General features: G+C 38.5%; 2 protein-coding genes across 2 annotated transcripts in view; both read right to left on the reverse strand.

Moving 5' to 3' along the window:
- Positions 1-949: 949 nt before the first annotated feature.
- Positions 950-11,380, reverse strand: LOC117468926 (galectin-9-like). Its single transcript, XM_034113300.1, has 8 exons — positions 11,180-11,380; positions 9,947-10,035; positions 8,378-8,585; positions 6,473-6,592; positions 6,053-6,298; positions 4,054-4,142; positions 2,082-2,238; positions 950-1,580 (listed from the first exon to the last, which is right to left on the reverse strand). The coding sequence occupies exons 1-8, from the start codon at positions 11,210-11,212 to the stop codon at positions 1,434-1,436; spliced, it is 1,089 nt and encodes a 362-aa protein (XP_033969191.1). The 5' UTR covers positions 11,213-11,380; the 3' UTR covers positions 950-1,433.
- A 2,253-nt stretch (positions 11,381-13,633) lies between these two features.
- Positions 13,634-21,085, reverse strand: part of LOC117468927 (kinase suppressor of Ras 1-like) — a 37,175-nt gene continuing 29,723 nt past the window's right edge. The window contains 2 exon segments of the mRNA XM_034113301.1: positions 13,634-16,284; positions 19,918-20,053. Coding sequence (XP_033969192.1) covers positions 16,147-16,284; positions 19,918-20,053 — 274 coding nt within the window. The 3' untranslated portion in view covers positions 13,634-16,146.

Raw genomic sequence — 21,085 nt, forward strand, 5'->3', positions numbered from 1 at the left:
GACTGAAACTTCTAACATGTATTGGACTAAAATGGGATTTTGTTCAGACATGCATGGTCCTCAGAGGATGAATACTAATGGCTTACACGATCTCCTTAATTTACCTGCAGCTTATTACAAATGTATAATGTCAAATATCTCTCTACCAGATAGTTTGGTACAACATTTGTGGTGAATATTGGTGGTGAGCCCCTGATTTTGACTAACCCGATGATGGACATTTGTCACGTTTGTGCAAACATTCATGTTCTCCTCAATGTCAATTGCAGTGTTGGAATGTAAAAAGTAAAACATTTGGATATAATTATACTTACTCATTTTTTAATATACACAGCATTTTAAAACATATCTAAAATTGGCTTCACATTGACAAACAACATTTAAATGATTTGACATGTATTTCCTACTGATATCATAGAATAACTATTTATCGTGAATATATAATTTACATTTTACTGATAATACTTCTGTACTTACAGTAAGTAACATTTTTAATTCAGGACATTGTAATGGATTATTTTAAAACCATAGTAATTTAACTTTAACTCAAGTAAAGGGCACTTTTTCCACCAATGGTCAATTGTTCAATTTGTCTAATACTTTTCAAAATGAATTCCTGTTAGCCTTTATTTCTAGTAAGCAAATATTGCATGCTTCCACAACTAGTCTTCTTGATTATACATAGACCTAACATTAACTGTCATACCAGCCTCCAAGAGTTGAAGATACAATGTAAGTTTTGTCACGACCAAAACAAGACTACTATATGATATATTATATATAGCTTAGTTGCCTCTCATTGATAACACAGCTGTAAATAGACAGGAAATAGTTGAGAGAGCTGTGATGACCTATGTTCACAGATTGTTTAACATTTTGTAATCTAAAGTATAATTTGATGATGTTCTTTACCCTTATCTGGCCATATAAAGAATTCATCACACTATAGTACATGTTATACATTTTTATTTCAATGTTTCACAAACACTTACAATTACACAATTAAGAGGACATTGTATTTTACAACAGTATTGAAACGTAACTTTTGTTACTTTTCAAATATCAATGAGACACACACATTCTTTAGCTGCACTCAGTCTGTTACTATGGTTTGTGATCTGCGATTATGTTTTACTTATTTTTTCATCAATTTGCCTTGACACCAAAGTGTCTGCTGAACAAAACTGAATTAACTTAATTTATGATCTGACTGGGCATGATTATCATTTGTTGATTTTCCTTTAAGAACCAATATTATGATTGAATATGTATCATGTTATATAAATGAAAACGCTTATTTGTTGTATGGATACACATGAAATGAATATACAATATCAAGTAAATATCAATTACCATGGAATCATTAAATGGTGTAATGGTTGGAGTCAGGGAAACCATGATTGGTTTAAGATGTGAGATCAGCCACACGGGGTCTACACCAGCACAGAGGTCAGGCTGATGTCCCCATCGATCTCCACGGTGCTGATTTGTGTGAGGGGAAAGAAACGATGGCTATAGTTGTGGGCCTGCATCCCATTGGCCACAATCCTGAAGAAGTGTTTCTCACAGCAGATAGTCAACTGAAAAAAAGGAAAAGAGGGAAGTTATAGATTTCTAAATAACTTTAAAATGGGCTCAGTTGAGTACCCGATTCTGATTGGTCAATTTGGACATTCAGCGGTCTGCTCTTTTTCTAGTAGACCGTTGCTAAGAACAGTCTGATCAAGGGACTATGTGCAGTCATATCAATTAGCAGAAATATAAAGAAAAAAAGGAATGAAAAGAAGGAAAGAAAGTAGCCAAAAGAAAAACACATTGGTTTTCCTCATCAGAAAACACCATCTAACTTTGCACTGATGCAGTGTAATGTAACAAACAATTCTAATTTTAATAAAATAATTATATTGTTATTAATAAGTTTTTACGTTCATGTTAACATTTTATTTGACTGTGCTGTGAAGTCCTTTTAAAAAAAAAGTGCTATACAAATAAGTGACGATACAATGATGTACTACATGCAGCCCCTATTATCAATGAAGTTCCCCCTGGTCAGTGTGTGTGATCAGTGTTTGCAGTGTTACCGTGAAAGGCTTCCCCCGTTGGAAAGGCATCACTCCGCCTCGCTCCTCATTGCCCCACTGCCCCCCATTATTGGTGTTTCGGACCACAGTGTTCTCGTCGAGGCGTGCATTGTAATGCAGAGCGATGCCAGAGGGATGGCTGAGATTCACTTTGAACCTGAGAGGAAAGACAGAGCACACCATGATACTGGGCCTTCTGAATGAATGCTTACTTACAGTAGATTCAAGTTTGTTTGTTTTGTCTTTGTTTGTTTAAAGATTATTTTTTGGCCACCATTGCTATTATTCGAGCCTGGGTCGTATTCGCAACCCAGGTTAGTGGCCAAATCACATGTTGACTACCTAATCAATGAACAAATCCAAGTCTAAGAAAAGGGGCCTGAAGACAGCACTGCCTTTTTATAAGGAAACACAGTTAGGAATTTTAAAGTGGCCCAAATGTGCTTTTTGTATTTTTTCTCTTTCCTCTAGTTTGTTAATTAGGTTTTGGTGCATGTAAATGGTCTGCGATGGGAAAAATCCCAAAGTTTCCACCAGAGGGAGTTTCTCTCCCACACATTCCCCCCCTGCCTGAAACACCTTGATTGGACTCCTTTGTTTATGTGTGCTTCTATTGGCAAGTGCCCCAACACATTGTATGTGATAGGCTAAGGGGTGGGACATCTCTTAGCAGTTGACCAATCACAACAGAGCCGGCCAGCTATCCATCAGAGCAGACTGGGCTCTAGTTTCAGACAGAGGGTGAAAAGAGGTGCTATGAGAAGAATAGAGCTTTTTGAACATTAAAGCATGTCACAGTAGAGGCACTAAATACAAATATGTATATATATATAACTCTGTAGCAGAGACTAAGCCCCAGTACATGGCCCGTCCCAGATTTAAGTTTTTTTACAGGTCATTTGACAAATCACAGGATCGACTACTAAACCAATGAAAAAAATCTAAATTGAAGAACATTTTCCTGAAAACAGCACTGAATTTTTGCCAGAAAACCCAGTTGTGAATTGGAATAAATGTGTGTGCAACCAACAAAGAATGTGGGTTTCAGTTTTCTTTTCTGGGCAGCAACTTCTATTACAGTGCATCATGTGACTTCTTGACTTAAAAGTTGAGAAACCTTGACTGGAAACTTTGTTAAAGGAATGAGGAAACCTGACCACAGGAAAACGGAGTTTAGTTAGTCATGAGTTATGGGCAGGATGAACCAGATCCAGCAGCTCCTGAGGGTCACGCAGGTCAAAGACAAGACATCAACATGTCACACAAACCACATTTTCTTTCCACTTGAAGCGTGGCTGGCACAAATATGTCAGAGCTTGAATACACTCAATGGTTTGGGACTTCTCACCCTTTTTGCATGTTTTGGGACCATTGGTAGTAAATACAAGTTTAATTTAGGGGGTATTTGAGGATGTTTTTTGTTGTTGTTGCTTATACATGTTTCTGTATAATACACTAACTCTCTATTTTTAAATACTTTCTGTGTAGTGTCTGGGCCCCATTTCTCAAATCTCCATTCTGTCTTGTGATTGTTCTTGTTTTTTTAACTGTGAATACAGGTATTAAATTGAAGGTGCTGATTAATATTCTGGCCAAATTTACAGCAGACAATTTCTTCTTTATGGTTAAAGTTGTCCAGTTGAGAACAACTAAAGTAGTTTTTTAATCAAATACTGGACTTAAGTGTGATATGAGGTACTTAAATATGATAAATATGGTCGAGTAATTTCATTTATATATTCTGAAATGGGCCATTAGGACATTTAGTACTTTTGCTACTAAGCATATTTTGAAGACCTACTTGGCAATAAACCTGTTTCTGACTCTGATTCTGATCTGTATTCGATTATCTGTCTTTTACTGGGTTCAATATTAGTCCTCATTTCTGATTTCCGCTACATGCACAGTTTTGAGGTGAAGTGTCGTGTTGTGCCAGTTTTATAATTTGGCTTCATTGGTATTGGGGTCAGACCTGGTGGCCTGGGGGTGAACCGTCCCCTGGATAGTGATGGTCCGGCCAGGCTTCAGTCCACCACTGATCATGCTCTTGTATGGGACAGCCTGTACAGAAAGGAAACAAGAATAAATGACTGATATAAATATCCATTATTAAGTTAATTTATTGATGAAAGTTGATGACAGCGATGATGGTTTGTTAAGTTGCGAAAGTCCAAAATATATCAGGTAACAAAATGTCGTAACCTCTGGGTTCACAACACATCATCCTGTTACACACCTGTACACACACAGTTCAGAGAATGTCACCAAGCCTGTTGATTATGACTAAGAAGTCCCAATTTGGATCACTCAATCTTGTTTACTACAATGGTTTGTACCCAGAATGAACATATTAGGCTGATGCTATTGCCAGAAATGTATCAAAAGGATGCCTAAATAACTACATAATTATGCAGATTAGTAACAAGCCTAAATGAATGCTTTGTCAGGTCAGTCCAGCAAAAATAAAAATCATGTCTACCTTAAACCATTGTCTAATACAGTGGTTCCCAACCTTTTTTTGTCTCGTGGACCCCTTGAGCTGGTCGCCATTCTTTAAGAACCCCCTCTCTCATCTGTGATGATTCACCAACTATTTTTCTTGTATTAAACCCTTTGCTATCGTATTAAACCCAACTGCTCCTTAAATGAAAATCACTTGTATAACTCACCCTTAATACAAATGCATTTAAATTTACATCTACACTTATTTTCAGTGAAAAACAATAATATTTTGTTAACACTAGAGCTTTTAATGAGACACTTGAGCTTTCTTGTCTTTCATAAGCTTTGATAGTTCAGGGGGCGGGACACCAGGCTTATGAAAATTGATTTTAAAATGTTTTTTTGTGGAAATATTTGTATCTGCCCATATAATTCACCATTCTTTTTCCGTGTATGCAGTCCTCCCGTACTACAGAAATCCATTTTACTATTGTTTTGCCCTGTTTTTCCATTGTAGCACAAGGTACTTGGCTTCACCCCTAACCCTACTACATAAAAAACAGCATATTACATGTCATTTAGCTGACGTTTTTATCCAAAGCAATTCACATACACTTCAATACTGTAGACATGCCAACCATTTGGGGTTAAGCATCTTGCCAAGAACACTCTGATTGGTAGACGCCTGTTCAGCCCCTGTAGCCACAGCCATTGATACAATTATATTCTTCTCCATTATACTGTATTAGTATAGAGGTAGAAAATAAACAAAGACAGCCCAACATCTTGACAAATGACACTATCTACATGGCCAGGTAGAACTAGATTTAAGTGAAACATGTTGTTATTATCTTTTTTTTATTGTGTGAACTGACCCTTTAAAGGTCTCCTATTATGCTATTTTTAGGCATATATTATGGTTAGACATCCCTCATATCCCTCTGTTTCAGCCCTGTTAGAGAAACGCTGATTTTGGGTCCTTAGCTTGAAAAAAAAAATAAGAGTAGGGGGAGCTAATGCCTGCACAGAATTCTGCCGGCAGATACAATTAAATTCTGCCGTGATTAAACGCCATCATGTTCGAAACCACATCAAGGATTATTTCTGAAACAGTATGGAGCTCAAATGCTTTTTCTCTTGCGGGTTTACCACAAGGTGAGTTCCTTTTTTTATTTACTGCTTTTTTACACATACTCTCTCCTATACAGGTTAGCTCTGAGTGTTAGCGATGCTTGCTAATGTAAACAAAGACCATATTACGTCCAAAACACGTCAGGCATTGTTTCTGATAGTAACTTTCTGATAGTGCCGTGGGTCCACATTTCGCAAATCTGGACCAGCTCCGTTGTACCCCCGTTTTTAGAGATTTGCGTATAGAGGAAAAGAGAGAGGGTTTTTTTTTCTGACACTTTGTGAGTTCCCTGACACACCGGGGACACATATTTATGTATAAAAGACATTAAAAAGTGCATTTTGCATGATAGGTCCCCTTTAACTTGACCAACAAGTTTTTTTTGTCGGAAACTCACCGGCACTGCAGGCTGAGAGGGAAATCCAGGTTGAGAGGGAAATCCAGGCTGAGAGGGAAATCCAGGTTGAGAGGGAAATCCAGGCTGCATAGGGAATCCAGGCTGCATAGGGAATCCAGGCTGCATTGGGAATCCAGGCTGCATAGGGAATCCAGGATAAGAAGGCAAGGCAGCTTGGGTGGGATAGGCTACCTGGGGAGCAAACACTGGCTGAGCAGCAAACACCGGCTGAGCAGAAAACGCCGGCTGGACAGGAAAAGGAAACACAGGAGAGAAAAACTTTAATCTTATTCATAACTTCTGCTACATTGTTCACATACTCTATGTGTAATAAGGTGTGGGATGATTTGTAACGAGAACATTGACATAAAGTACATAAAATACAATAAATGCCAGACATAACTGTGGGAGCATCCTCACCATGGGGTTCTGGAAGGTAATGTTGGAAATGTCCACTTTCCCGACTACTGAAATGGTGTCCACTTGGTGGAAAGGAATACGGTGCCTGTACTCCATAAAGTGGCTGCCATTGACAGTCAGCTGGAGAGAAAATATGGAAATGTATTCACGCACAGAAAAATATTGAGCATGGAAATAAATGATACCTTTATATTAAAATAGAAACCTGAAAAGGGTGTTTTAAATTAGTTTAAAAATATTTAATAACACGATAGTAACACGGCAGGATCCTGGACAGTGGGTTTCCATCATCACAAATTAAAATAAAGTATTGGCTTTAAGAATATGAAAATGTTATCCCCAAATTCAGATGATACATACGGTGTTGACACTTGTGAAGGTACGATATCATCCTGAAAAGGGTGTTTTAAATGTGTTAAAATCTATGTTTTCTGCATAATCAGTTAGCATTTTCTCATGCTTACTCATTTTCCCAGAAACAAATGACCCTATGAACAATCGGTTACTAGGAATACCTACACGTCGTAAAAAAAACCAGGTTCAGTGAGACTGCTGTAAAACATTAGAGGTTATTATGTGTTTGTTAACTTATATTAAACTATTATTTGCATGATCAGTGGCGTGCCGTCAGGGCCCTCTAGGCCCTCTCTGAGGGCCTAAGATATTCTACAAAATAATATTTAAAAACATTAAAAAAAACGATATTTTTTTTAAATATTGTTTTAGTTATGTCTTTCATTAGTTGTACCAAAATAACTTGATTTAGTTGTATTTAAAATAACATTTCCAAAGAAATAAATCCTTCAAATCTGCCTATTCAGTTTCTGTTTGAATGTGAAGGGTTAAATGAAAGAAGCTCCTTTAGCCATCTCTGCGAGTTACTGGGTGTTTCTCAATGTCGAGGAAGGCTGCTCCAGAGCGACTATTTCAAGCATACTACGTCATCGAGTGCCGCCGAAGGACTGTTCCAATGTCCAGCATACTTGGAATTCTACCGAGGCCGGCGTACTTCGTAGCGAGACATTTCGAGGCTGCACATGTGTAGACTCCGCGGTCTTAAAATCACCACAATACTTTGCGCACAGACCAATTTCCAAATCTTTGGCGGGAATCGCGCTCCATTTAAGGCGGGGCCTCTCATATGACGCACACCTGTTAGCCTGTTAGCCTGTTCCACAATTCTTCGTTTTCCGAGGCTAGGAAGGATTCTTGCCTCGCTTCTGAAGCAAGTGACTCGGAGGTACATGTGCTACCAAGCAAGCGTCCTCGACATTGAGAAACACCCACTGTGAAGACAGGAGCTGATTGGTGGTCCTGCTGTAAACTCACAGAGAGCCCGCTATAGTAACTGAACGAGAGAGTAATGTCAAATGACAGTACAATTGACCAATCATATCTTCCCTCTAAATGGGGGGGTTTTATTATCGCGGACTTTATGACAAGTTCCGTCCGCTGTGAAGCTTTTCTTGTTTCCATAGCAACAACAACTTCCTGTCAACAGCGTAAACTCGCCTTCAAAATAAAAGCATGCCAAATTACACTTAAGACATACAACTGCAACGAAAGTAACAAACACAATGCAATATCCTTTTCAATTTCAAAGAATACAAATTGGGTTATTTGCAGGTGTTGTTTTGTGTGGTAGAGGGTCGCTTTCATTGATGCGTTTTGCACCCCGGGCCGTTGTTTTGATATTCCGCTGAAGTATACGCTGTGACGTAATAATTCTTTTTTTTTTTTTTTTTCGAGGGAAGGGGTGGGGTTCAGAGGGCCTAGGTATAAAAGTCACGGCTTGCCACTGTGCATGATAACACTTGCTGTAACAAAGACACTCACAAAAGAGACTCGTAAAACTTGGAAATGTAGGGAAGTGAAATCAGTCTGAATGACATTTCAGCAACAGACCTGAAAGGACTGCTGGGTCACTGTGATGCTGAGGCTGAAGGTACTGCCAGCAGGGAATGGAGAGTTGGACTTCCTCTCTTCAGAGCCCCACTTGCCATTTTGGGATGTGTTAGTAACCACATAACCAGGGTGGCTGTCATATCGTGGATTAATCTGGAGAGCAATGTCCGCATTGGTCCTTGAACCACACTGTAAATTCACATGGAACCTGGAGAAAAATAGGAGTCATTATTCATGTTTTACAAGAGATTATTAGCTTTTTTATGATTAGAAATGTGTATAAATGGCCACTATATGAATTCATGAATAGTGACAAACAGTCCTAAGCTGCCCCTTGGAGGTTTTGACCGCTTCAAACTAATCATTTGACAATAACAAAGATTTTATTTCAGAGAGACAGTCATATATTGGACAGACATTTGTTGAGACAAAATGAAAAACATGAATTGCTTCAGTCAACTGCAATGTGATCTTCTGATAGTAATCAAAAGTAAACACGACAAGCCTTTCTTGCTCTTGGATCACAGTGAATGCATTGGGAGATTAAGAGAAACCAGTGTGTACTTAATATCTAAAAAACTCTGGCAGCTGAAAGTATGAGAGCTAACACATTGAGAAGACACAATACAAACAAAAACTGGTCTACGTATTAATTGTAATGCATTAATGTCTCCTAATTTAAATTAACATCTTAAACTAGAAGGAATTACATACATCCTAACTCAAAGACAGTAACTACAGGGTGGCTTGGAGAGGATCTGTTTCAAACCAATGTCATCTACAATGGGGTCCCTCAGGGCTCCATCCTGGGTCCCCTACTTTTTTATCTGTACACCAATCCACTTGGGTCTGTTATTCACACTTATGGTTTCTACATAACAGCTACGCAGATGAAGCTCAACTGATTCAGTTTTTTCCCCCTTCTGAAACCCAGGTGGCACACACATTTATAATCTATGTCTATCTGGCTGACATATCTCAGTGGATATCGGCACACCACTTGAAGCTCAACTTCAACAAGACCAAATTGCTTTTCTTTCCTTTTTCTATCCTGCTGTGAAAAGCTCTTCCCACATCCAGAACATCGCTTTGCGTCGGCCAATTGGCTCACTACTTCCTCACTGCTAATGGGATGCAGGTATCCGTCAACAAAAACATGCCTTTTTACTATCCTTTTTACATGCTCTCTAATGATTTCAGGACGGCAGAAAGTCTACACAGCTTCAGCTTTTGTAAGCATTTAAAAAGGTTTGACTTATTTGAAACTAATGTACTTCCAGGATTACGCTGTTTTGGTTTCTTTCGTCATGGTTGATTTCATCTTTTTGTGAGTCGATTTCGATAAAAGCGTCAGATAACAAAGTGTGATGTAAATGGCATCGTTGGTTGGTTAATAAAAGCCTAACACATTTCAGGATACTATCTTTTTTTTTTAAAAAGGTCTCTTATTTCTTCTGAAAGTTATGTTTGTTTAGGTGGAAATGTTGTTTGAAAATATACGTCTTTCATATTTCCCTGCCATTATGTTGGGACAGCTGAGAGATTAAGAGATGAAAAGAACAGTCTCACCTATCAATACCAGGCAGGATTCGTCCACTGATGCTGATGATCTTCCCCTCCTGCAGACCACCATGGATTGATCCGGTGAAGGGGATGCTCTGCAAAGGACAGACTTTTATTCTAACTTGTTACCGGGTGTGTCCCCAGTCATTTTTTTACAAGGTAAAATTGGGATTAAGCCAACATTCATCAACGTGCGTGTTTATCAGTGCACAAATGGTTGGTTGATAATTATTACAAGATGCAGCCTGGGTGTGAACTGTTTTATATAGTGTGTATTATGCTATTTTCTCTGCAGAAAGTGACTTATATAACATTGTTCTGTTTGGTTCTGCTTATGTTGTCCCAGGCTAAAGATGTTTCTGCATCTGTTAAATCTCTCGGGACAGGATGTCAAACAGTTACTGCCAAAATAAGATCAGGAAGCAGCAGTCTAAAACATATATTAAATAATAAAAATAGATTCTTAAATATTAAGATATATATCTTAAAATGTATCTATTTTGTAATACAACACCTATGTAAAAATAAGTAACGCATGCTGCCTGAATTTACTTTTTGGTTTTCATTTAGGTGGGGTGCTGAGGGTGCTGCAGCACCCCCTGGTGGAGGACAGGGGATCTGCACTTCCTCAATTTCCATTTGCCCTGTAGGCTACGATGGGCGCTGTAAGTGATGAAAGTGGGGGATGTTGGCTTATCAGGCGCCCGCAGCTCACAGCCAAAGTGAGAGAGAGAGAGAGAGAGAGAGAGAGGAAGAGAGAGAGAGGAGAAGAGAGAGAGTAGAGAGATAGAGAGAAGAGAGAGAGATAAGAGAGAGAGAGAGAGAGATAGAGAGAGAGGAGATAATTGAGAGATAGAGATATATTAGAATAGAGAGATATGGATAGAGAGAGGGATGCACCGGTACAAAATACATTATGTAGCCCTAATACATACAATACAATACGGATTACTTTCCATTAACTTAAGATAACCAACTTCCGTTTACGGAGAGCAGATAGGCCAATATTGTTTAAAAGGGTCCCACAGTTCTTGGATTTCCCGTTGATAAACTCCCTGCTGATCTGCAATGAAATCTTCCCTATAATAATGTAGGTTTAGATTTGCTAGAAGGCACGTTTTCTGCCGGTTGTGGCTGTGTAGCGGACACCGAGCTGGGCAGACTCACAAATCTCCACCTCGTTTGTCAGGAAAGAAGAGACCACCAGAGAGGAGAGGAAATTAAACTTGAATTACTTACTGGGTTGTAAAACGGTGTCTGATTGTAAGCCATTGTCCCAAATTGTAAATGTACAGGAGTCCTAGTCGACTGTGTTCTGCGGACTCTGATGCAAAATGGGAGACTGTTACAAGTACAATCTCTTTTACGGCACAGTTAGGTTTCGATTTCCCTTCAGTAGGTGGCGTTTACAGTTGAACTTCACCCCCTCCCACTGAAAATCTTTGAACAAAAACAAATAAAAAAGTGCATAGACAGTGTTATTTTTAAAGGTTCATGAAAGTCAAAATGATGCAGAAGTAATGCATTTCCAATAAGTTCCTGTAATGTCAACTACTATGATCATTGCTTCCATGTCCTTTCCCCCTCATATTTTACCATCTTTAATCCAAGTGTGGGCTTTTTGGTTTTAAAAAGTATTCTTTAGACACAGAAATCTCAATAATATGAACATAATAAAGACCCACCTGCCCATTCGACTAGACTTCTTGCTATAAAAAAACATCAAGGAAGTGACAATGATAATTTGCAAGCAGTAAAAAGTTGAGCCAGAGCTAAATATTAAACAGACAGCTTGTAAACTGCTTTAATGTTGTGTGAAGGTGTCATTATCTGCATGTCAATATAATTTCACATGCCCCTTTTACAGTAGACTGATTGCTACTGTGTCCTACCACCAGGTACTTTCTACTGACTTTCTCAAGTATTTTTTCACAAAGTGTAGCACTAGCCACCAAGCTAGTGTTTTGCATGAGTTTATATTATCTGATTGTTGGCCTAGCGTAGAGTCAGTTTGAAAGTTGCTGCAGGACACCACAGGATGTGAGAAAAGGAAGTGAGTCATGTCACTGGACTTTCCTCAGTATGGTATCTTTTGGATAAACACAGAACCCAGTTGTACAGGTTACAGTTTTATTGCCAGTAAATATTACATAATGGGTAAATCTTTTTGATGATATTGCTAACATCATGATATGTTTGGAGAGTTAATTCACTTTGGGGGATAAGCAATAAAAGGCATTAAATAAATGAAATACAAAACGATCTGCCAGCAAGGCTTATACAAAACTTAAGGATGTTCTAAAATGTTATGTACTATATAGCTGAATATATTTCACTTATGATATTAAACGTATGTAACATTTTGAATGATGTTATTTGAATTTGCAAGGGAACATTTTACAGTATGGCATAAGGTCAGAGAAGTTAATGAATGACTAGCTGTTCCTCACCGGAGCGATTTTATAGGTTTCGCTTGGACAGAAATATGACTGCTGATAAGATACTGTGTGTGTGTGTGTGTGTGTGTGTGTGTGTGTGTGTGTGTGTGTGTGTGTGTGTGTGTGTGTGTGTGTGTGTGTGTGTGTGGTCATACCACGGGTTAAAGTCAAGGATTTTTAGTTTGGAGGACTTCATAAATGTCAATTGCCCTGTGTTCTGACAAAGAGTGGATAATAATACATGGTGGTAACCACGAGTCTGACCCTGCAAACCTTATTAATGCTTTGGTGTTCAATGCTTCTGCTTTTTAAACACACATGATACCTAAATGGTCCTCTTACATCCGCTATCGGAATTGTTGTAGAAGGAAGAGGCCTTGCTACTAGTTGGAAATATAAAACTTGGTCTGAATCCCGTAGGGCGCTGAGTTAAAGACAACATTCAAGACTTCAGGACAATATGGACATTTAGTGAATGAAATAACAATACAAATACAGTGCAAGAGAATTTGTGAGATCCCTGACTGTTGTTGTGGTCGTGAATTTAACGGTCATCTCTTTTAAATCTGGTGTTGATATAGATTGGACAAGATCGTCTCTTGGTGCTAAAGTTGTCTTTAAAAACCTGAATGTATAATCTTGTTACCTTAAATAACATGTTTTTATGTGGGTTACACTCTTAAGTTCTATCGTCATTATTTTTCTGATACATAGCATTGATTGTAATACAAGAAGAAGCACAAAGAGTACTGGAAAGAGGCTTTAATGTCTTCAATTGTTCAGACCTTAAGCTTACAATGTATCATCACATCCTGTACACCACATACTGAGAAAGCCAACACACCCAACACATTCAACCACAACCCTCAAAAGAAGAACACCAATATACAAAGAGTTGACACAGTCTTTACAATCTAAAATCTCTATACAGTACCAATTAAAATGCTCTGAAATTGAAACCCTTTTACAAACACAGTAAATTAAATACAACCTCAATCACTGTATATACATATACAACGTCACGGTTTGATCACTTTCACGATCATAAAGCCCCCATTACCAAGTGTATATTGTTATCCTGCCAGAGGAAACAACATGCGCACGCACGCACGCGCACACACACACACACACACACAACACACACGACACACACACACACACCCAACACACACACACACACACACACACACACACACACACACACACACACACACACACACACACCACACACACACACACACAAACACACCACACAACCACACACACACACACACACACACACACACACACACACACACACACACACACATGCAGAGGGACACTCATGGGAGGGAAATACTAAAACCTGTGTCAAATGACTTTATTGATTAAAGTTTTGTCCACAGCTCATTGTTTTCCTGCAGAATCAAAGTAAGACTGAACAAATAGCTCTCATGAAATCTCAGTGTGGGAGGTATCACTTGCCATCTGATCCATAGTGTGGTGCAGGAATTAGTCCTAAAACCCTGAAATGAGTTAGCATTTTACCCTTCCGATTCCCTCGTCTCAAAGTCAATGTTTTTTCTGAACGCTTTTGTGGTTAGAGGCCTAAGATGAGGTCTGTGGGGAACACAAGCTTAAGAGATTTTATCGTTTTGTTCTTCGGAATAAAGTACATCAGGAAAAACCCCACTGGTGAAAGTCCGAAGCTTCTGTGTCATAAAAACTGTGGTTGCTAACAAGTGGCTAAATTATGCTAACTGCTGGGTCAGCCTACAAAAATGACCTCATCGCTGCACCACTCTATAGATGACACATAATGTATTGAAACAGCAAGTCATGTGACAGTTTTATCTGTTTGTTAGAGCATGCTAAAGCTGCCCAACATACAGTCATTTATGAGCATCCAATCATAAAGGCCTGAATCTAAAGTTTCAAGCGTCATGTCAAATATTTTTGATGTTCAGCATAAGGCAATGTTTCAATATAGTTTAATATTTTCGGGGAGTACCCATTTCCAAGGAAAGTTACTATCTACTGTAGTGGTACCTCACTAAATGCTAATATCATGTGCTCAATGACAATGCTAAGATGCTAGTGTCTAGCCAGCAGGTTGCATGTTTACCATCTTAGTTTGGTTAGCTGGTGCTGATGGGACTGCCATTAAATCTGCAGATATTTGGTCATAAAGTATTGGGGAAACTGGATTATGGTGCTACATAAATAGTCAGCTAATAAAGAAAGTTGTATTAATTCAACATCTGGGGACCATGAATATCTGAGAAAGTGTCATCGCATCTCAGAGTAGTTAAGACATTAAAGTATGGACCACAGTGATGGTCGCTATTACTGGACTCCTATTTCTGAATGTATTCTGGTCACTGTGGATTAGTCTTCCCCAATGCCAGTTTCCAAAGGAAGTCGTTTTAGTGCAGTCTCAGAGAGGGATCCAATTTGTCTGAAACCCTAATAATAAAACATAACTTAACGGAAAGATATTTACCTTATAGGTAAATGGGGGAAAAAAGGTGAACCAACCCTTTTTATCTTTTCTTCTCAAACAATTAGAACTCGATGCAATGAGGTTAACTGTTCTAATGTGTACGGTAATCTGAGTGTATGTAAGTCACTTTAAAAGCGAAATGAAGTGAATTGTATTGGATAAAGCAGCTTGTGGTTGAACCGTGGGAGGCACCAGCTGGTACAAAGGTTAACAAAGGAAACCTGCCTCAATGTTAACACTGAGAATGTAGCAGCTAATGTGACGTGAAAGTAATCCTCATGATACGACAAGATATCCACGAACGATGTGTGCGACAATTATTTTGTACAATTTAAGTTGAATAAGCCTACTTACAATGAGTACAGAAGGGGATCTTACAGATTCTCCCTCCCTCTGTCACATGACCCTCCCCCTGCTAACAGACTGCCATCATAACCTGCATATTGACATTGAATCACATGTACGCAAAGTCATGATAACAATCAATACAGATATTAGTCACACATTAACAGCAGGACGTGATGGAAACTGTTCTTTTAAATAATATTGATAACATTTGCTCAAGCCAATATAATTTGTTGGTAGCCTCAGCTGCTGAATTTGTTCATGTATGTTCGGTGTGCGTGCAGACCCTGAGGGCACTGATCTCTCAGGCAGTGATGATGATCCCAAGGCCTTCAGCAGGAGAAGAAGGCAGAGATAAGAAGAAGTGGAAACAAAGGGAAACAGAGGATGGTGAAAAGTGTGCGGGAGTGGAGATCAGACCCAACAGGAACAGGGGAGGGGGATCGGTCAGCACCCAGAGGAGAGGAAAGCACAAAGAGAGGGAAAAGGAGAGGAGACAAATCAGGAAAACAATAGAGGACATAACTGCTGACTGTGAGAAATATTATCAGTGGCAAAAGCAGACGAAGGAAGCATAGAGGGAGCAACAAATCCCACCAGGCATAGCAAAAATACTATTTCCTAAAAATACAATATACCAGGACTTGGTTCCTTCCAAATCTGGCCTGCGGTCCTTTTAAGACCCCCCTCTATCTTCCTCTTGCAAATCTATCTCTCTAATAAAGGCTAAACCGGCCCAAAAATAATCTGTATAAAAAAAAAAATGACTTGATACTCAGCAGGGCAGCTTCATAATATTCACATTTCTTTACAAAATCTTTTGAGCTCCATCTTTTTTCTGCTTACAAAATGTAGACGACAACAATCAAACGATGAAGACTCCCTTTTTGTGGATGTGTTTGTGTTGTAGGTCGGTCCACCCTGGAATTGTTCTCTGATACCTACTCAGGGGTCTTCCAAAAGTGTCCGGGGTGAGACAGCCTGCGGTTGAGTTTGGGCAGCTTCTCCAGCATGTCTGCCAGCTGGGTGAAGGAGGGCCTGCCGTCCACCTCGGGGGACCAGCAGGCGCTCAGGATCTCCTGTTGGGAGAGGAGGGGGTTTCATACATGTGTTAATACCCTCACTGTGCTGTAAATGATAAATAAAAAGCAGAGAGGAGAGTTCATGCAGGAGAATTCTACCCAGATACTCAGCTAAATGCTGCCGTGATTAAACGCCATATCATGTTCCAAACCACATCAAAGATTATTTCTGAAACAGTATGGAGCTCAAATGCTTCTTTTCTTGCGGGTTTGCTACAAGGCGAGTTCCTTTTTATTTCCTGCTTTTTTACACATACTCCCTCCAGTACAGGTTAGCTCTGAGTGTTAGCAATGCTTGCTAATGTAAACAAAGACCATATGTGACTTGCTCTATCGAAATCAGTCGCATTGACCCGAAGACACATTTTGAGTTGTATACACTGTTGGAAAGAGGAGATTCCTAGCTTTCTAATGATATCAGGATTGTTGTTGTACTCCAAATATTAAGCAAAATATGTCACATTATATAATGACTGTCACCGAGTCATCATTTTGAGAAAAAGGCCTTCAAAGTTTCCTCTTCTCTGGATCGATCTGATTGATTATTAGCGGAGCAAATGATCAAAGTAGTAACGGAGGGAAAATATTTTGGTTTGGATTACTGGTCTGGGGTAAGCTCGCGAGTGTGTGTGTGTATGTGTGTGTGTGTGTTTGTGTATTTTTGCGTTTGTGTGTATTGTGTTTGTTTCCCGGGGAAAACACTCACGAGAAACACCGGCTGTTGTTATGCCTGCTGTGACGTCAAGTTACTCCGTTCTCCGCTTGTAATTATGCCGTTACAAGCTTCAAAGTTGTATTTAGTGGAATGCTGTGCCACAGGATTCCACTATAGTTCTTTGAATCTTTATTCTTCCTCTTCTAATTATTTCAACCAATACTTTGGCTCTTCATAACTTCAGCATACTTTCAGCTACAGAAACCATTCAAATATCAAACTATTCAGCCTTTTCAGCACATGATGGGAAACTTTCAACTTTTTCAAAATATTCTATACTTTTTGAAATATTCAGCTTTTTTAACTCTTTTTTTTTACATGGAACTCAATGGGAAGAACCTTCAAATCCTCTTTTACCTACACCTTGCGCCAAATGCTACTCCTTCCTCATACTTTCAGCTAGAGACTTCATTCCAACTTTAAAATGATCACAAGACATTCAGCTATAAAACCTTTTTTTTATAAAAGATTTTTCATATCTTTTACACTTTTTGAGATATTTAACTTAGTTTGGAGCTTGGTAAAGAGGCTTTCTTCAGATTTTAACATTAGTGTGTATTGTCTAGAGTGCTTTGATCTCAAAACAGAGTGGAGGACAGCTTGAAATTCGCCCAACATTTTTTTTAAACCTGCCATAATTCCCAAACCCTACACTCCTTGGACATAATTTTTCATGAAAATCGTAGGAAAACCTCTCCTAGGTTGGAAAATAAAACAAATTAAGCTAAATAATTAAACAAAATGCCTCTTGAGGGCATGAAGTGACAACAACTTTCAACATGTCTCCATTAAGGCCTATTGTAAATACAGCGTGCTCTTTCCTCACAGCAGCAGCCGCACACCTTTAGTTAATCTGCCAAAAAGGCCACATTATTGACCCGAAAGTACACAAAAAGCACACTTCAGACGCTCGTCAGGATCCTGAGACGCTTCACGCGTTGACATTTCACCGATATCTGCTACGGTTCTTCAACAAAACGTTCAAATGCAAGAGGTTTATCTCTCATTCAGACCAATGGAAAGAATCTGCTCTCACTGATTACTGCACATCACCATGGAAACCTTTGATCTCTGGGCTCACACACAGGTGTTATGATTATTTGTTATGATTAGGTGCTCAGCACAAAAACAAACACTGACAAACAGAGTGGACTTTAACAGACTTTCTCAGCCTATTCTTTTCTGTCTGATGGAGACTTCATACTGACTTCAACAGGTTCCACATATTTTATACATTATTGGTGACGTATGGTTTTAGTCGAAAAGTTTGCAGTCAAAATATTCTGCTGCTTTCCCAAGCCTTTTTACTTTCTTTCCTCTTCTTCATACACATTCATTCACTACTACTTACATCTGATATTTAACTCCTTCAGCCTACTTTCAGCTACAGAAACACTTACTTGGTTTTTGTAGCTAAAAGCAGCAACCATTCAGCTAATAAAATATTCAGCTTTTTCTGCATTTTCAGCTAAATTCAGCAACAAATGTTCACAGTTTACAGCATTCGCACGCATTTTCTGCAGGAAATGCATTTTCTGCAGGAAATGCATTTTCTAGTTATCATCTGAATTTGCCGAGAAAGCCAAGACTTTGTTTATTTGAAATCAGATAAAAACAAACTGTCACGGACCCTGCCGTGTTACCTATGATTACTATACGCCTTACATTCATAATTTCAGCGGGAGGGAGGGGGAGCGGCGCTGCGGAAGAGCTGAGTGTGAGTGAGAGTTGCCTGTCATCTTCCCTTTACAAGCTTCAAAAATGTATTTATCGTGTGATATGGAAATAAAAGTTTCATATTCTGAAAGCCAAGACTTTGTTTATGTAAAATCAAACTAAACACCCGAACCCCGAAAAACTATTTTTTTACGCAAATCCACGTTTATTTTTAAATGAGCCGTTGGGACTTCCGACTGATTTCGATAGAGCGGGTCACATATTACGTCCAAAACACGTTGCGCATTGTTTCTGATAGCAACGTTCTGATAGGGCCGTGGGCGTAAACCCAGCCCACATTTCAGATATTACGTCATATCGGACGCAAATCTGGATCAGCTCCGTTGTAGCCCCGTTTTTAGAGATGTGGGTACGGAGGAAAAGAGAGAGGGTTTTGTTTTCTGACACTGTGAGTTCCCTTACGCACCTGGGACACATATTTATGTATAAAAGACATCAAAAAGTGCATTTTGTATAATAGGTGACCTTTAAGCTCTAGTTCCTCTATTAATGCACAATACCTCAGACTGTGCTGGAGTCAACAAATCCTGCAGGTACCAGAAATATAAAATAATGAATATTATGATAGTTTGTACTTATTTCTCCGAATTATGAAAATATTGTATAGCTAGAGACATTTAATTTACTGCACCAGGATGCTGTGATAGACACTGACACATTACATAAAAAACAAGTAAGATCACACTAAATTTCATTAAGAATCTAAAAGACTCACATCTGTGATTACAAATCCATACTTTATTTCTGTTGTACATTTTTTTTTGTATTTGGGAGTTAGTTTTATTAGGAATAAAGAAACACTGATATAAGTGCATTCCTACAAGCCAGCTATATTTAAAATGTAGGAAAGATAAATGTAGATTAAAAAAATGGTGCATAACTTGTTTGTTTATGTTTATGGCTTACACATTTGTATCAAAGACCCTCTCTGCTTTGTGCTGTGTACTATTACGATGTGTGATAATAATAATGGAGGGGGGCAAAAAGATAAAAACCTCACTTCTGTATGTAGCACACAATAGTTTTGGCTTATTGAAAGCTATTGGTAAAGCAAAAGCATTTTGGTTGATTGTAAGTCACTTTGGATTAAAGTGTCAGCTAAATGAAATGCAATAATGTCAAGTAAGACATACCAGATCATCATTCAGTAACTTGACGAACAATCTAACCAGACTCACCGTGACCTCCTTGCCCAGGTTGGCCACTGCCAGCACCCCCCTGATGCCCTCCCCGCTGCCCACCAACCAGATCTTGGCCTCCACAGGCTGTCTGCTCATTGGCCAGTCGCCCGCCTGCAGCTCATACCAGATTGTGCTGAAAACACAAAAAGGACATAAGAAAAACGATGGTGCGAGTGGAACCACCTCTAGACTCTAAGCAAATATGCCAAGTGGTGCATACAACTCCAGGAAAAAACATTTCAAAAAGTATACAATAAGGGCTAACAGTTGAAGAAAAATGTCAGACTGAAGTAGGGCTGTGCAATTAATCGTATTTTAATCTCGATTACGATTGACAACCTCGTCAAGCTGGAGCCTCTTAGCTACTTCCGGTTTCCAGACAGGGGTCAACAAAATAAGAGTACTGCGTGTAGCAGTATAATTAAACATTACAGGTTGTGAGTGACATTAGTTATCATATTTATATATGTTTAGTAGGTTGTGGAAGTGCGCTCCAAAATATTTGTTTATCTTCTTTATTGGTATTTATTTTTTTGATATTATTTATTTAAATGTAGATATAAATGTATAATTTAATTTTTTGATTGGTTTTTCAGTTGAATTATACTTAACGTTCAGGGTATTCAACTGTTAAAAACATACTGTTCAAATTATTATTTTTATTTGTTTTAAAGTTCAATAAATGGATGTTTTCAAAGTCAATGAATAATCGTATTTAATAATCGTGATATCAATATTGACCAGAAATAATCGTGATTATGATTTTTGCCATAATCGCACAGCCATAGACTGAAGGTTAAACAAAGAACTTGAAGGAACTCTGCTTCAAATCATGTTAACTTCTTCAGAATTATAATCAGAATATTTTATTTATCCCAGGGACATTACGTTTATTGACAGTTGCACATTTTGAATCTTTTAAGGGAAAATGTCCATGAAAAGGTAAAATAAATTTTTTTTTTTTTATAAACAAGTTAAAGTAAATATGTGCACATTGTACTACAACATTTAACATGTATATTATAATATATACAGTGTTTTATTAGTGTTAGTGTTGATAAAATGTACATTTTAGAAGAATGTATTTATATATATACTTATTAGAGTAAGGGTATGTTAATTAACCCGAGCAGGTGACAACAATATCACACTGAATGTTGTGTGA

The sequence above is a fragment of the Trematomus bernacchii genome, unplaced genomic scaffold (assembly GCF_902827165.1).
Source record: "Trematomus bernacchii unplaced genomic scaffold, fTreBer1.1, whole genome shotgun sequence".
Taxonomy (NCBI): domain Eukaryota; kingdom Metazoa; phylum Chordata; class Actinopteri; order Perciformes; family Nototheniidae; genus Trematomus; species Trematomus bernacchii.

Bases quoted from the DNA above. Each gene is read 5' to 3' on its own strand.
- LOC117468926 (XM_034113300.1), bottom strand. From the start codon at position 11,212: ATGGCTTACAATCAGACACCGTTTTACAACCCA. The intron at 8,586-9,946 runs GTGAGACTGTTC...ATTTTTCTCCAG, and splicing joins ATCCTGCCTGGTATTGATAG to GTTCCATGTGAATTTACAGT. The intron at 4,143-6,052 runs GTGAGTTTCCGA...CTTTCTGTACAG, and splicing joins CCTCTCAGCCTGCAGTGCCG to GCTGTCCCATACAAGAGCAT.